The 17470-nt window shown below is 43.6% G+C and overlaps 1 protein-coding gene across 2 annotated transcripts in view; it reads left to right on the plus strand.

Moving 5' to 3' along the window:
• The first annotated feature begins 356 nt into the window (after positions 1-356).
• trappc8 (trafficking protein particle complex subunit 8) overlaps positions 357-17470 on the plus strand; it is a 43807-nt gene continuing 26693 nt past the window's right edge. The window contains exons 1-10 of one of the 2 annotated variants that reach the window (XM_011472980.4): positions 357-661; positions 2286-2495; positions 2836-2925; positions 5444-5618; positions 12504-12657; positions 12884-12932; positions 14863-15113; positions 15397-15512; positions 15667-15817; positions 17356-17456. In XM_011472980.4, the coding sequence (XP_011471282.1) occupies positions 505-661; positions 2286-2495; positions 2836-2925; positions 5444-5618; positions 12504-12657; positions 12884-12932; positions 14863-15113; positions 15397-15512; positions 15667-15817; positions 17356-17456 (1454 nt within the window). In that variant the 5' untranslated portion in view covers positions 357-504. Of the gene's footprint in view, positions 662-2285; positions 2496-2835; positions 2926-5443; positions 5619-12503; positions 12658-12883; positions 12954-14862; positions 15114-15396; positions 15513-15666; positions 15818-17355; positions 17457-17470 lie in introns of both variants that reach the window. The other variant, XM_011472977.4, reaches the window with a different exon arrangement.

Here is a 17470-nt window from a genome sequence, read left to right on the forward strand (position 1 = left end):
CTGGTGATATCATGACAAACACATAAACTAAACGGATCATGTCTGTGACACTTTGTGGTTTTTCTACTTTTATTTGCAGCTCATCTTCTGGTTTTCATGATCAGAATAGAATAGGTCTTTAATTATCCCTAAGGCAATTAAAAAAAGGAAACTTAAATAAAAAGGAAATTTAAAAATGATAAAGTTAGAACCCAGCCTGTTTGAAGTTCTTGTTTTTGTAGTTCTTGAAAAATGTTAGAACCAAAATCTGGGAAAAGATTTGAATGATCACCGGGACTTTTTTAAAGTACACAAAAAAACAAAACAAAAAAAAAAAATGCAGACAGACAGACAGACAGACAGACAGACAGACAGACAGACAGACGCACGCTGACGTTGGTCAATGAACGGAGAGAAGATTCTGATTGGTTCCCGCAGCGTCAGCTGACCGCATCAGCCCTACACCGGAAGAAGAAGAGTGTCATGGCTGTCGTGTGAAGTGTATCCCTCTCGGTGTTTGTGGAGATGGCGCAGTGCGTTCAGTCCGTTCAGGAGTTCCTCCAGGACTCCTTCGTCCCGATGGTCGCCGTCCTGTGCAGCAAAGAGGCGGACAGAGTTTCCCGAAAGAACAAGCTGAGCTTCCCGGAGCTGCTGCGGCCTTTCTGCAGGCTCCTCTCCGAAGGTATGGGTCCGAATCAGGCTTCGTTCGGCCGTGTTCGGATGCAGACCCAGCAGTGCCTGGAGTCTGTCCTGCAGCCAGAACCGAACCAGACGTTTGTCACAGCAACTAGGGTCGCTCAGGACCTTCGGGGACTTACGAAAACAGTTCTGGCTCTTAAGTCTTATCTGATCCAGTCTGGCTCTCTTCTTCTCAATAGTAACAGTTTCTGGTTTGTTTTGAGCCCGGTTCTGATCCAGTTCTGTGTGGACATGTTTACTGTGAAAACTAAGGTGCTTCTGTTCCTTGGTTGTCCGTGAATCTGGTCTTTGACGGCCTCATCCATGTTTTGCTGCCTCCGGCTGCTGTCATCTGGCTGGTTTTCATCTGCTGCTCTTCTCCAGGGCTCTGCAACCTTTACCTCCACAAGAGCCCTTAGGTCCAGTTTCTTACCAACCAAAATCCAACGACACCTACCAAATCCCATTTAACCTTTTAGAAAAAAGAATCTCTCTGTTTTGTGGCCATTAGGCAATTCATTGATGAACTGTAGCTTTTAAATATTTACAACACTTGAATTATAAAAGTCTCCTATTTTTCTACAAATAACAACTTTAAAATTCTCCCTCTGAACATCTTTTAATCTATTTTCCCAGTCTAATTATGGTTATGAATTATGGTTATGCAGTTTTTAGCTAAAATCCAAAAGCCCGTGTCTTTTTCTAGAACATAGTTTCTGCAGAGTGGCAGTCCTCCAGTTCTGATCCAGATTCCAGCTCAGATTCCATCTGTTGGTCTGACAGTGGATCATCAGAATGGAGCAAAGCGGAGAGCTTGAGGCCCAGTTTGTACCGAACAACTACAAATTTTTCTCATCTGCTACTGATTCACAATGATTTGAATAAAATAATTCAGAGAGCTTCAGAGATCGAGTCATTTTACTTCCAGATATGAAAAGAGTTCATGAAAATAACTAATTAAAAAAACGTTCTTTAGTGTGCCAAAGCTAATATATTATAATATGTATGGATATAGTTTACTATAAAAGGCTTAAGAAAAGCAGGATATCGGCCTTTAAATGTTTTACCTTGACAGCAGCATGCATGAGTTCCTTTAAGATTAAAGTTCAGGAACCTCCTACTGCAACAGATTTAGTTAAATTAAAATGAAGGTTAAACACGGAATTTTCTATTATGTCAACATTTAGATGTTATTGTGCTGCATAGATTAGAATATGAGCTTAACTAGCTAATTTCCTACCAATTAAAATGTTACCATTTTTGCTTAAAGCCAAAGATCAACAATGGAGGAATAAGAGAGCCACATGTGGCTCTGGAGGCTCCCTGGTCTACTGTCATCATGTACATGTCATGAATTATTCTTTCCCAAGAACTTTTTACATCTTCATAGCATCTCCTGCGAAACTCAATTTGAGATCACAGGGACCCTGTCAGTCTGAGTTTACAGTTTTCAGTAACCTGTCCACGTTAAACATATTCATCAGACTGAATTTACACCCTCATCTGTGAAAATATTACTTTGCTTCGTTGGCTATAGGGGAGAGAGTTTCACCGTCAGCTTTTCCTATTTTCTGTCTTCTTTAGCCACAAATCTTGTTGTGAGATGCTGTTCTTGATGTTTTTTGCAGGTCACATCAGGGACCCCAACAACCAGCTGCAGACTGTGAAAAACCTACGCATCTGTGTCAATGCGGTGACCACAAACCCAGTTTCCTCCCCTGCTGTTCTCAGCCCGGCCCAGTACCGGCAGCTTGGCGAGGTGGTGTCATCCTGCCAGCCGCTGGAGGGGGCTGCAGCCACTAGCTTTAAAACAGGAGACTACAACCTGAACTTGAGTGGTGAGGATCTGGTTGTGAGGATTTTTCTGCAGATTTAGCAGGATTGGACTGAGTTCTGTTGAGCAAGCTGGTTTCTGGAATTGATGTGGTTGTTAGATGAACCCATGCGTCTGCAGTTCTCTGCAGAGCTGGTTCCATACTGGATTTTAAGGTCCTTCCTTCCTACTGCTTTGACCTTTAACTCCTCTAGGTTTCAGTGTCCCTCTGGAGTCTGCATTACAGAGCAGACTTCAGGGGTTGTGTGAATGTCAGTCGATCAGAACCAGAACCACGCAGAAGCAGTTTTAGTATTTCTGTCTGATCAGTGTTTTCAAATATTAACTGCAGTGTTTTGTTTCAGTTACCACTCCGTGGTTCGAGGCCTACAGGGAGAATTTCCTGCAGTCCATGCCTGCTTCTGAGCACGAGTTCCTGAATCACTACCTAGCCTGTATCCTTGAGAAGGGTTAGCTTCTGAAGAGGTTAGCACCGCTGAGCATACTCACTTCCTTTGGAAATGGATGAAACCATGCCAGGTTTGCTTTTCAAAACGGGGCCAAGCTAAAACTAAAGCCTAAAAGCTATTATCAGAAGGCACTGATACTTGAACTATGGGGTAAACAGTCTGAATATAGATCAAAAGATGATTGGAGAGGGATTTTAGAAATCAGTGGGAAGAAAAGCAGTAAAAGTTGAATTAAAAACAGAGCTGATGCCTGCCGGATGTTCATTGGAACGTCTTTCTGCAGCTTAGGAGTTGCCACAGGAAAAGCTTGGTCCAGAAATGAGAGGCTGCTTTCTCATGTCTGAACGGGTGTTTGGTGGAGTTGGGAAGGATCCTGGCTGTTTTTTGGTTTAAAAAGAAAAGAGTTTAAAATGCACAGGCCGTCAGTGAAGTGAAAATGGGAAGTGACATGATCACTAAACTGCATGCAACAACGGTTTGAACTAGCTGGAGACAAACCACAGAAGGTTTACTGACCCTCCACACACACAGCACTGCAGTAAGTGAAGCCTATGGTCCATGGCATGGGTTAATGGCTGAAGGCGTTGCCCAGAGATGATTGGTTTAAAGGCCTGTTCACACCGGGACGAATTTCGCCGGCGATTTTCGCCGACGTTTAACGCCTCGTGACTAAACAAAGGGCCCCAATGAGAGTGTGCACACCGACGCGAAAAAACGCCACGCGACAAAGCGTCAGAAAAAAAAAACGCCTCGGGTTCGTTTTTTTTTTTCGACGCGTCGCGTCGAAATCTACTCGACCAATGAGAATGGCGCTTTTGCTCACGTGTCTGGAGCTTCTGAAGTTACAGTAAAACACAACTTGGGGGCGCTCAAACACAAAACTGCCTTACTGAGCACACATACCAGCGAAGAAGATAGACGCCAAGTAGCGTCTACACAGCCGCGAAGCAATAATGACGGACATTCTAAAATATCCCCGAACCAAGCACCAGTTGGAGCTACTGGTGCTTGAAATATTCATGTTTTCTTTGTTTGATTCTGACAAGCGCGTAAGTACTTGCTCTCTTCTTCTGAGTGAAAAGCGACTTTAAGAAGCGTAAAGTTGCGCAGCGCCACCTTGTGTACAGGAGTATTTCTGTTTTACATTAAGCGCCATCTAATGTCAGGGAATGAAATTGCATGTTCACTCCACTCATCGTCAGCGAAAATCGCCTGGGTGTGAACACAAAAAACGTGGCGAAAAACGCTGGCGAATAACGCCTGGCGAATATTCGTCCCGGTGTGTACGGGCCTTAACTTTGGCATTTTGTCTTTTGGTTAAAGGCCTGATTTTACAATAGACCTTAATCTGGGAATCCAGCTTAAAGCTGCGTTCACACGGAGCGAGATTTGCACATCGGGGCAAACAGTTTCGATGTTCAGTCAATGTACAGATGCGACCAGAGGGTTTTAAGTGTCAGGCCTGGCGTGTCAATCAGTCAGCAGTGTGTTTCGGGCATTGCAGTTCATTCCGTGCACATCCAAAGTTCAAATATCTAAACTTTGGTGAAGAAGACACGTCGCATCAACCAATCAGAGACTCGGCTTTGAGCCATGACCAGAGAGACAGAAGTACTGCTGAAAGTGTCCGTCATCCAGATGCAGCTCCTGCTGTAGGGTTAGGATTAGCTTCCATGTTAATACAGCATGCGAAGGGAATTTTTTTATGGCAAGATTTAAAATGTCTAAAAACTCCCCTCAATAATCCCAGACAAGGCCACAGGGTCACCAGAGCGGACACAAAAGGTCTTACCTTGGAAATAAGACCCAAATCACTGGAGTGCAATGCCTCCAACCTCCACCCATGTTCTAAACAGGAAACACTGTTACGATCAATTGTGTCAAATGCTGCTGTTGGGTCAAAGCACGAGGATGATGCAGTCATTTAGTAAATTAGAGCAGATACTTGGCCATATTTTCAGAAATTTTGAAGGAAAGATTTTAAAGATGGTGAAATACTAATCGAACCATCTAGTAGCTGGTTCCCTCCGAATTTTAGTAGTCCTTTGATTACTAAAAGCTGTTTGATCAATCCCAGTTTTATCATTCTTTGGAACATTTAAGTATATTATTTTTAAATTATGCTAGCAGACAAGACTGTTCACATCCATCATATAGAGTTTCGTTTGGCAAATAACGTGTGTTTTTTAGGTGACTACTCAGGTGTTAAAGGGTTTAAACATTTGCAGTAAATATCTTCCCGCCATCTGTAGACTAGATCTACATTAAAATAGCCAACAGAAATTAGGGCTGGAGGTAAGGCAACCCTCCCAAATCTCTCTGATCACCTGACTGTGGGTTCATAAATCTCCCAGTCAGAGCAGATGCTGCCCCCTCTGGCCACAGAGCTGGGTAATCCAAAGTTGAGATAAACCTGCTGGCTTCCTCTTGTAGCTATCATCCTCTACCATGCTGTAGATCTGTTCTCCATCTTCTGCAAGCTTCCTTGACCTCAGCCCTCCAGGTCTGCTGGTGGTGTCCTCCACTGAGGCTGTCCCTGTGGAGCAGTTCCTAAAGCTTTCCCAGGAGCAGCACAGAATCCAGCACAGTGGAGAATACACTCACCCCAGATGGTTCATCCCCAACACTCTGAAGTACTACGTCCTGCTGCACGACCTGAGCGAGGGGGATGAACAGAGGTACTGAGGGGGGCTGAAGGCTTTTTCTGTGGGACATATTTTACTGATACAAAGGGGTTATGAATCTTCTGACACACAAGGTGTGTATTTGAATAGACCCCTTAAACTAAATTTTTTTTTTTTATTTTTTTATTTTTTTATTTTTATTTTTTTAACTTGTCCTGTCCAACAGCTAGGCAAACAGATGAGAGCTGAGGGCCTCTTGTGTTGGACATATTTTATTTTAACAAGAGGGGTTATTCATCTTCAGACAAACCAAAGGTATGTCTGAATAAACCCCTTTTGTAATTGAGGCCAAAATTTATTAATTTCAATCATGTTTGAAAATCTTTGGTGTTGGACCGGACGGAAAAGGAAAGAGGGGAAGAAGAGAGAGGGACGTTAGAGAGAGGGGGGGGTAGGAGGGTGATAATAGGAGGGGAAGGGGGGTAAGACCATGAAGCAGCATAGAGCAGACAGGTTTACTGGTTGTTTATCGTTACGGTACGGTTCAAATGTAGTACAAAAAGGGCGGGGCCTGTTCACACACACTCAAATATTATCAACACACCTGCTAGCCGCAAAAATGTCCACATGTCAACATGCACACAAAACAGATAGTGTTCACGAACGCATACCTATGCCTTTAAACCAACTAGTGTGAAATCTTTCATTCATTCAATCATGCAAACTATTAGTGCAAAGGTGAGCTAACACCTGTGCTCAGGTGAGTGTTTATGTTCTTCTAAAATGGATGGTGGAATGTGAAAAGAAGGAGGAGGAGCGCCCAGCTACCCCCACACCCATACCCCCGCCGCAGCAGCAGCGGCGGGGGTATGGGTGTGTATTTAAACTAAATTTTATTTACATTAACTATATTTGAAACGTTTTTTTGTTGGACCGGATGGAAAAGAAGAGGGAAAAAGAAAGGGGGATGTTGGAGAGGGGGCGGGAGTAGGAGGATGATGGGGGGTGGGTAAGTTCATAAAGCAACCATAAAGGGGCGGGGCCTGTCCACACACACTCAAATGTTACAAACATACCTGTTGGCTTCAAAAGTCTCAACATGTGAACAGGTACAAAATCCAACTACCGTCACACACGTACACTTCTGCACTCAGACCAACAAGTGGAACATTTCATTCTGTCACGCAAACTATTTGCAGTGGTGAGCTAGAACCCCTCCCAAGAGACACCCGTCCCACGCTCCAGGCAACCACCCACCAACCCCATGGGAGGTCCAGGAGAGAGCAATGCAGGGGTAGCGCACCCCTGTCCAGGAGGAGGACACCCAGGAGTAGAGGGGGTCCACAAGGAGTGTTGTAAACATGGCCCGACCAGGGTAACCCACAGTTGGAATTTTGGAGACGGCAGGCGCTCGAGGGCAAGGACCAGAATCCACATCATAGGGACACAGACACCCCCAGGCTCAGATGGGATGTTATCCTTGGCTCTTGGTCTTCCCAGAGAACTTGGGAATCCCTCCCCCTGTGTGGAGAGAGGTCTGCCGAGCCCAGGAAGCCAGCATCCAGGGAACACGGCTGCCGTTGCAGGTTCCCCCCCACCAGGGATGGGGTAGGGGACAGAAGATCAGAGGTCCCACCTTCCTTGTATTTGTATTTCTGTGTATTCATGTGTGTTGGAGTGTATAATTTTGTGGGGTAAAGGGTGTGTGTACTAAAGGGTGCAGTTAAAATTGGCGCTGAGAGGACATTGCTGGCAGTGATGTCCAAGCACCCCCCCAACCAAGGGTGCTGTTGCTAAGGTGCAATAAAAAACCGAAAGGGGAGGGGCCTGTATCCATGCAGCAACTATGGGAGGGGGACCACTGCCAAGTAGGTCCTCCCCCCAAGGTGCATCGCCGGCTGACCCCCCATCACCCTGTTAAGTGATTATATGAGGCAGAAGGTAAGTCGGGGACAGCTGTTAGACAGCCCCCCAGCATTGGGCCCAGGGATCCCCCTGCCCAAAGAGCCTCCCCCCCCCAGGCCCCACCCCCCCACTCCACATAAAAAGAGAAGAGCCAAGAAAGAGCCGTTCCCAGGAGCAAGCCAAGGCCCCAAGTATCCAACCCCAAGTATGAAGCTGGGAGAGCTCTGATCAGGCACCGACAGGACAGAAGCAGCCGACCAGTTAGGGCAACCACCGATTGCCTCAGTGGACCCCAGCCTGCCAGACCTCCAAGGTCCTGTACCAATAGTGGACCCACCCACACACACACACACACACACACATACACACACATAAACCCCCTGAGAGGGGGGAGGCAGATAGGCAGGAGAATAGAACTACCTCTGGTAGCTTTAAATCATTCTCTCTGTATTTTAACTTTTTAGTAATAATAGATTTAAGTTGCTGATATTCCAAGAAGTTATTTATTCCATGTTTGTCTTGAAGTTCCTGGGGTGTTATGAATCTTCTATCAATAATTAAATGCTCTAGTAGTGTTACGCCCCCTGCTTGCCAAGCTGGGAAGTGTAATATTTTTTTTATGTATGAGGATGTCTGGGTTGTTCCAGATGGGTGTCATTTTGCACGGTTGAATTAACAAGTGTGATATTTTGAGAAATTCCCACCAGGCTGTTAAAGTGGTGTTTATATTACTACTTTGGAAGCAGTCCTGTTTTTTAACTGTTTAGTTAATAAATGGTAGATCTGACAGGTTGATCTTTCCACATAACGCCTGTTCCAAGTCTAACCATGAGTTGGATTCTGGATTGTTTTTTAATCATTTTAAGATGTCTTGTAATGTATTTGCAATAAAGTACTTGCAGAAGTACTTTTTGCAGAAGAAAGTTTTTGGACAAATTCTTGTACGTTTATAGTTCCATAAAAAGCTTGATATGGATGAGTCTAATGTTTTGAACCATTTTAGTGGCGGTTGTGTGGGAATCATTGGGAAGAGATAATTAACTTTAGGTAAGATTTTCATTTTAATTGTGGCTACTTTACCCATGATGGACAGAGGCAGGTTTATACGTGTTAGATTGTTCTGTATGCTTTTCAGTAACGGCGTGTAGATTAGCTGCACCCGTTCTGATCATTTGGGGGAGAAATTAAAACATAGATATTTGATATTGTCTAATTTCACTGGTAGCAAGAGTCTTTGCTTTGCATTATTATTCAGTGGTAATAAAACGGATTTATTCCAATTAATTGGGTAGTCTGATATGGGAGAGAACTCATTAATAATTGTTACTTTTTCTTTTTAGGAAAAGTAATATGTCATCTGCATAGAAACTAATTTTATGATGGCTGTGTTTGGTTTTAATTCCTTTAATGCTCTCATTCTGTCTTATTGCTGCAACTAGAGGCTCAATAAATATAGCAAAAAAAGAGAGGGGGAGAGTGGGCAACCCTGTCTGGTTCCTCTTCTGAGAAAAAACCTGTTGGAAGTCTGTTTATTATTTCTCACTGATGCATTGGGGTTGTGATATAGTATTTTAATCCAATCAATGAATGATTCTCCAAACCCAAACTTGTGGAGGGCAGCAATGAGGAACTTCCAGTGCACTCCGTCAAATGCTTTTTTCATCCAGTGATAGTATGGTCATTTCCTGTTTTTTTAATGGTGGCAAAGTCTATTATATTAACAAGTCTGTAGATATTGTCATTCGATTGTCTGCCTTTGATGAAACCAGTTTGATCAAGGTGGGTTATGTGAGGAGTGATTTATTTTTTTTCTATTCTCTGTGCTAGTGCTGTTTTATGTTGGTGCCAGCTGTTCCCAAAATTCTTTATAAAACTCAGCAGGAAAGCTGTCAGGTCATGGTGCTTTGGTCTTTTAACAGAGACGTATTAAACCTCCAGGTTGTACCTGAGGATGACGATAATCCCCCAGAAATGTTAACAGAATCTGGTGCACGAACACTGATAGTAATTGGATGAATGCTGGAACTTTTAATTTCTTTTAAAAGAGATTTACTGACTAATAAATAGTCAAAATGAGAGTGTGAGTGATGAACTGGAGAGAAGAAGGTAAACCCTTTAGTGTTTGGGTGACATGAGCGCCAAGCGTCGCAGAGACCTAGATCATTCATGTACTGCTTTAGAATACTTGCAGACCGGCATGTGCGTTGGTTTGCTGCTGTGCTGAGTCTGTCAAATTCAGGATCCAGAATCAGATTGACGTCTCCGCCTATAAGAATTGTGGAGGCAGAGTGAACCGAGAGTGAGGTGAAAAATCTGTGAAAGAAGGAAAAGTCGTCAACATGTGGGCCATAGACACTAGCTATGCAAAAGTCATTGTGCTAAACTGATATGATAATAATTACATTTCTGCCTTCTGGGTCAGTAACTGTATCCTTATGAGTAGATGTAATATTTTTATTGATTAAAACAGCAACTCCTCTTTGTTTGGAGTTGTAACTAGCAGAATACATGAATGGAAATTGTGAGCAGCACAGGAGATGATCAGACTATTTAGATAAGTGGGTCTCCATCAGCATAGCCTCGGTGTCCGTCCACAAACTGGTTATCCACGGCGACCACCGCTCGGCAGTGAGGTTTTTCCTCCTCAGTGGAAAAAGGATCTTCCTTCGGCGCTGAAAACTGGTCGATAGCACTGAAGTGTTAACACTGAACTGAATGTGTGCATCTATGACAAAAAACAATGTGTTTGCACATTTTCTTTCCGCGGTAGAACTGTGAAACACAGTAAAGTTTTCCACTGCAGAATCAGAGAGCATTTGTTTTTACTTATTACTCAACTTCACAGAGATGATACACATTTGTACACTGACATTTTAATGTTTGTCTCATAGTAGTAAGTTATTATTGATATAAGAAACTAAGGAGTGATCCTAAACTGCCTTTGTGCAGAAAATATTTCTGACAACCCTCTCATCAGGATGAAGAACGTGATTCCGCTTATCCTACTTTGAGCTATAGTCCCATGATGCACCTGAACAGGTCCATGGAGGGTCATAGAGACTAGTGGCTGGTTCAAGGTTCAGCTTAAAGGGGGCATAGGTGTGTCTTATAGTTCCCTTGAGACTCGTCTAAAACAGAAAACACATTGTACTTGAGATGCTCTTTCGCCGTACTCTAGTCGTCAGTGAAGCATTAGTCTCTGCCCTTACAGGTGGATGTGTTTTTGTGAGAAGATGTTCTCATTTTGTGCAGCCCTACTTCCTCCCTCCACCTCAAGCGTACATTCATGAGAGTTTCTACCAACCGTTGTTTGGATCCGGAGGCTGACAGCATGATCACATGACCATAACAGGTGTTTACTGTCAGTCCAAATGTCATCAGCTGGTAATACAGTGGATCTTTGAGGGCTGTGTTCAATCCGCTCCATCTGCCATAAATCCCTCTTCCTGAATAAACTCTTGATCAACAAAGACTTGGATTTATTGTTTCTGATGGAAATGTGTCAGAAGGCTGAGGACTTTTACCGCCTGAAGGAGCTCTGCCCCCCTGGCTGTGATGTCATCAGGACTAGACAGCAACAGATATGTTTTTTCAGGGCCGATACAGACATTAGTAGTCAAGAAGGCCGATAACCGACATTTGGAGCTGATATTTGTTTGCAGTAAAAGTGGAAAAATTAGCATAAAAATTTAGAATAATACAATAACCAACAATTATCTTTATTTATAAAAAAAAAAGAATAAAAAAGGTAAATAAATGGCTCCTATAGGTGCAGGCAGTAACGGGCTCAGCAGCATCTTTGTTAAATACAAACTTCAACCTAATTTAAATGACTTTTCTTTGTGGAAACATGAAACCAAAACTAAAGTGCAGCGAGTTCCTTGGTGCTGGAGACGGAGAGCTGCATCTGAGCCATAATAACCCGTCAAAATCAGCCTGTTGGATTGAAAAAAGCTAGATGCCGACATACGTCAACAAAACAAAAACCAGCGCCAATCGGCCTGGCTGATCATCGGTCGACCCCTACTCTGGACCTTTTCTTCTAACTGCGTCATTGAGGCCATAGCTGTGTGATGTTTAACATCATCTTCTCTTTTAAAGACGATCATTAATAAGGATGTCATTGATCACTTTACTGCTTCTTGATCCACAGTTAGTGATAGAGGATGCCCAACACCGGCGTTTCCTCAAAATGCCAAATATCAGCCAGTTTATGGGTCAACCCCTAGTTTGCTGTTTCAGGAACCAAAGCTGCTTATGAATGTGTGCATGTGATAAATGGGGGGGGTTAGGGAAGAGCACCACACCTTAGGCCTGCACAATTAATCGCAAATGTATCGTTATCGCTTGTGCTAAAACCATCTCCATGGCAACTTGAATTATTTAATGAGTGGAATAAATCCCTTTATGCATTTAACCAATCAGATTGAGCCTTTCACGTTGTTGACCAATCGGATGGAGCTTTTATGTTAGATGTTGCCCTCTTAATTAGACGAAGTTCATTTGGAGAATAATTTAAGGTATTTTGACCCTTATTTAAATTATACTTTGCAGTAAAATGGAAACGTTTTTGTTGTTTTTGCTACTTGTCCATTTATCGCTAGCTATATCGTCATCACAATATTGATCATTATTAGTCAAGTCAAAGTAAACTTTATTGTCAATCTCTATAATGTTTTTGCATACATAGAAATTAAAATTCTGTTTCTCTTCAAACTCCTGTTTAAATGGGGAATCAAACTTCAAATATTGCGAGTTTTCCTTAAATCGGGCAGCTCTACCACACCTGCATTTACGCAGGTGTGGTAGAGGATGCCATGGAGCCTTTGTTTTTAGAAATCTGAATGTTTTCATATGCCAGTGCTGTTTACTTCATTTTGCACTCTGAAACCCACACACTGTTTCAGTAATGAAGCTCTCAGACTCAGACCCTCACCAATATAATATTCCTGTCTCAAGGTGCCTTGCCTTTGAGGTTAAAAAGCACTGGCTGATCATGTTCTTCACAATGATCAGGTTTGTTCTTAATTTCAGGGCTGAGACCGTTTATGAGGACATGAAGCAGAGGTATGGCTCTCAAGGGTGCTACCTGCTTAAGATCAACTCACGTGCCGTCTCTGCTGAAGAGGACGAACAGATTCCAGATCCCTGGAGTCAATACCTGCACAAGAACAACCTACGTTACCAGGTAAGCTTGGTTATCGGTTCGCTTTCACTGAGACCTTCAGCTAGGATCAGCATTCAGAGCCTGTCTGGTTCCTAAACGATGCTTGCAGTCCAACATGCAGCCGACCGTGAGGACCTGGGACCGAGCAGAGCCTCACGACTGTCAACGTTTCTGCTGAATTACCTTTTATCTGAAAGTGAAGAACAATGGACATGCCCAGGCGTTAACATCACCTCCTGCGTTTCAGGACCCAGCTGATGGAGCTCCAGCTGCTGAGAAAGGGGGTGACGAAGAAGGTGGGACCTTCACACAAACGAGTGAGACAAATGATGGGTTGCATTGTGTTTATCAGCTGAATTATTTCATTTTAGTTGTCTAAACATCCCTGTGGGATTGGTTTCTATCTCTGCTCTCATGCACTATTTTCTGTGGTGCACATATGAGCACACGGTGGACTGAGGGCGCACACTTGTGGTTTTTAGCCTCAAAAGCCATATGTGCATGTATAAACACACGTCAGTCAAATGTGTATTTAAAGTCCCCCTCTGATGAAAATCCTGTTTTTTTTAATTGTTTTGCCTTTTGCGTGTGGCATTTTCATTATGAAAGCGTTCAGATAGAAAAACATTTCATTTTTGCATTTTTGAGTATTTCTCCTTTTAAATGGCTGTCAATCAAACTGTGTTAAAGATGTGATGTCACAGCAGCCCAGGAGCATATTGCACAACCTTCCTGATCTGCCCATCCAGTGTGGACACACTCAGGTGTGATTTTGTTGTTGACGCACGTGTTTAGAATGAAAGTTCAAGTTCCAAATGTGTTCTCCACATTTGTGTCTCTCTGACCGAGGTTGAAGGCTTACTGTCCCGCATTAACCAGAGAGGGTAAAAATGAAAACCAGAATAAAATCAGGGGATCTTTTTTATGAATATAAGACAAATATCCTAAAGTTCAGGAGACCCGAGCAGGCTGGCTCCCCATCCTGCAGCGGCTCTCTGTCGCCTCCCTGGAGCCGGCGTAGTGATCGGGATCGGTGTTCCCGTCCCGGCTACTGTTGGGCGATTTTGTTCAGACGGGAACCAAACCCGCTGCTACCAGACCTTTGTGCCGCCCCCATCGCTCAGATGGCGTCCGTACCGTTGACCTAACACTGAAACTGGCCGCCTCTGCTGCGCCAATCGCGTTGGGTGTGAACGCAGCTTAACCCTAACCCGTAATCCTAAACATAACCCTTCCTCCGGTTCAGCGCTAAGCACAAAGGTATTTGGAAAATCAGGTGCGAATAGTCACTTTGTTTCTGGCATTTCATTTTATTTGCTGCTCAAATAAATGTGATGATCTGCATGTGCTAGCATCACATCGGTCCTGAGCCACAGTCAGTGCTGTTGCTGCTGCAATGGAACCTAAATTCTATTGTCATTCAAAACATTTTTCATAGGTTTATCAAAGTTCTTTTTGGTGTCATTTTATTAAATGTCTGGTTCACACATTCGTTTTGTCGTTCTGTTCAAAAGTGTCCATTTGGAACCAAAAATTTCACTATTCACGAAGGAGAAGCTTTGGAGAATAGAGACTGTCAGTCGGTGTCGTTGGTGCCCCCCCCCCCCCGGTGTCAAAGTCTTCACTCATGCCAGACACAGTTTGCAGAAAGGAGGGGATCGAGGGCGGAGCTCAGCAGCAATGGCCACACCCATGTAGAGGAGATTTTGGAAACAGATGCTTCAGATGATCATGAAGTATGGCTTTAAGACATTTAGGTTGTGGGATTTTGGTTAAAAAACCTTAGAATCAATTAAACTTCCGTAGCTCAGTTTGTAAGGTGAAGGAGTGGCACACAGGAATCCAGGGATCGATTCTCAGGGGCAATGAACAAGCAAGCAATGGTTATAGGGCAATTACCATATTAATGGTGAGCAATTAACATCGACCAGTGAGGGCCCTTGGGCAAGACCCTTAAGGGTACTGCTTCCCTAAGAATGTGCAGGAATGTCCTGGTGCTGGTCAGAGGGGCCGTAGGCGTGAACTGGCAGCCACGCCTTTTTCAGTCTGGCTACATCAGTAGCTACCATCACTAAGTATGAAGGAGGACTGAATGAATGATGGACACACTGTAAGCGCTTTGCGTCTGGAAAGCGCAGATAAATCTAATCCATTATTATCATGTGAATGTATATATTTTAACAAATGGTCATAGTGGAGTAAGAACATTTTGGTGTGTTTCTGAAGGGGGGGGCGAGTCCGGCTGCCTGAACAACGATCCTCTGCAGCTTGAGGCAGACAGCAGTTCGACAAGTCTGACCGATGCAGACGTGATGAAAGCGAGAACAGACACGGAGGGTGTGGCGCCCGTGGCAGTGGGCCGTGGATCATGCCTCACTTTGAATGACCACGACCGCATCAGGCAGTTTGTCCAGGAGTTCACCTTCAGGGGTCTGCTACCACACATCGAGAAGAACATCAGACAGCTCAACGACCAGGTAGGTGTTCCTGGGGGCGTGTCAGGCAGCTTCCAGCTCAGTTCTGATGCCAGCAGAGCTCCTCCCTCCACCTGCATGCAGCTTTGTGACTTCCCCTAAGCACAGCTCCCATTGAACTGGGGCTAAGGCTTGGATCGGATTTTATAGCAATGTCAACATCTGCAGGAACCATGATGTTGGTGAGCACAGATCAGGTGCCACCTTTGCTTTTAAACCTGAAGCCATGATGTTAGTGTTGGGGTGTGGGCGGATCCTGAGGATCTCCAATCTTTTCTGTCCACAGCTGGTTTCCAGGAAGGGCCTGAGTCGCTCCCTTTTTACCGCCACCAAGAAGTGGTTTGGTGGAGGTAAGGCTCCGGAAAAGGGCATGAGTGAGCCCAAGAGTGCCTGCGGCCTCCTGTAAGTTTGTGAAATCCTCTCAGAAGTCTGGTAGAAATGTCACTTCACAGTTATGTATGTTGAGAGGATTTTACCTCCATGTTCCTCCAAGCCTTAAGGTTTTTTTCGTACCATGACCTTTGGACCCCCCCCCCCCCCCCCCCCCCCCCTGCAGGTATCCTCCTGAGGCGCCTGAGCTGCAGATCAGGAAGATGGCAGATCTGTGTTTCCTGGTGCAGCATTATGAGCTGGCCTACAGCTGCTACCACACCGCCAAGAAGGACTTCCTGTCAGACCAGGCCCTGCTGTACGCCGCCGGAGCGCTGGTGAGTTTTGCGTCTGTCCTCACCTGCCTTCTACTGCTGTCTACTGCCGTCTACTGCATCTCCTGCCATCTGCTGTCGCTGTGAGCAGAACTGAGACAGAACAATTCAGCTGCCGGGTCAAAGCCAGTCCTCCTGAGAAAGGCTCTGTGGAGTTTTAGAGAATTCTGATTGAAACCTGACCTGAGCTGATGAGTTCTACTTGTTTGTGTGTGAGGCTGATAGTCAGGTACAGGTCTTAATGGTTCAGAGACATTTTTATTGCTAACTCGCAGGACAAAACACACAGACCCCATCAAAGCTGAATGATGTTTATGGTAAATAGGAACCAATAGAACTCAAATCGCATTTTACATCACTGAAGGTTTTTTCTGACGTTAGTGTTGCTAATCGAATGCAGACTTAAGAAACACGCCCATCTCAGAACACAACTTTGCCTTCTTCAGGAAAATACCGGTAATTAAAAATAAAAGTCAAAACCAGAAATGCTTTTTCATTTTCTTCTTCAACACTGCTTATTCTGTCACTTAATTAAAATGATAAAGAAAATTGTATTTGACGTTTAATTTTCAAGAAGTTCTCTGGTAAATGTGTAGCAATATTCATCTCTAATTTGACAATTAAAATGGATTAATAGAAATGCTTTTTCATTTTCAAAATGTAACTGCATCAAATGACTCAAAATTAAAATGAAAAATCAATACCGTATTTTCTGGACTATAAGTCGCACCGGAGTATAAGTCGCACCAGCCCAAAAATGCATTATAAAGTAGAAAAAAACACAGATAAGTCGCACTGGACTATAAGTCGCATTTTGACGGGAAATTTATTTGACAAAATCTGAGACCAAGATATAATAACTTTCAAAACCTCATATGACACAATCATAGCAGACTGTTTATCTCATAATTTCACAGTAATTCTTTCTCATACTTGTTTATTTATTCCTTTTATGAAGCATCATTGGCCAACTAATACTCTGTTTTCATCCTGTATTTGTAGAAACAGTTGTCATTTTTATTGCATTTCTGAATCTATGAAATCATTGGAAAATAGAATAGTATGTTGTTAGCCTTCAAGATCTTAGTTTGCTGATTCTCTGAGTCACTAAACATACTCTTAACACTTAACATACCTCAAACATCAAATTGACCCAGGAACATCATCTCTGTTCCTCACAAATGAACATAACAGGAGAGTTAACAATGTATTTATTTCAATTTATTTCTAATATAAGTCGCTGCAGAGTATAAGTCGCACCCCTTGCTAAACTATGAAAAAAAGTGCGACTTATAGTCCGGAAAATACGGGTACTTCAAAATGCTTTTGTAGAGAATGAGCGGTGTTGAAGAAGAGAAAGAAAAAGCATTTTGAAGGATTGCTTTTTCTTTTTAATTTTGAGTCAACAAATGCAGCTTAATTTAGAAAATGAAAAAGCATTTCTGGTTTTGACTTTTATTTTGAATTATGCTAAAGAAATGCTTCCATAAAACTGGACCTGCTCTGGTTTTTCCTCTCATGCTGACACTTTTTCTGTGCAGGAAATGGCAGCAGTTTCAGCCTTCCTGCAGGGTGGGGGCGCCAGACCCTACCCTGCTCACTACATGGACACGGCAATCCAGAAGTACAGAGACGACTGCAGGTATGTCCTCCTCT

Source organism: Oryzias latipes, chromosome 4 (assembly GCF_053564925.1).
Source record: "Oryzias latipes strain Hd-rR chromosome 4, Olatipes_Hd-rR_3.1".
Lineage (NCBI taxonomy): Eukaryota > Metazoa > Chordata > Actinopteri > Beloniformes > Adrianichthyidae > Oryzias > Oryzias latipes.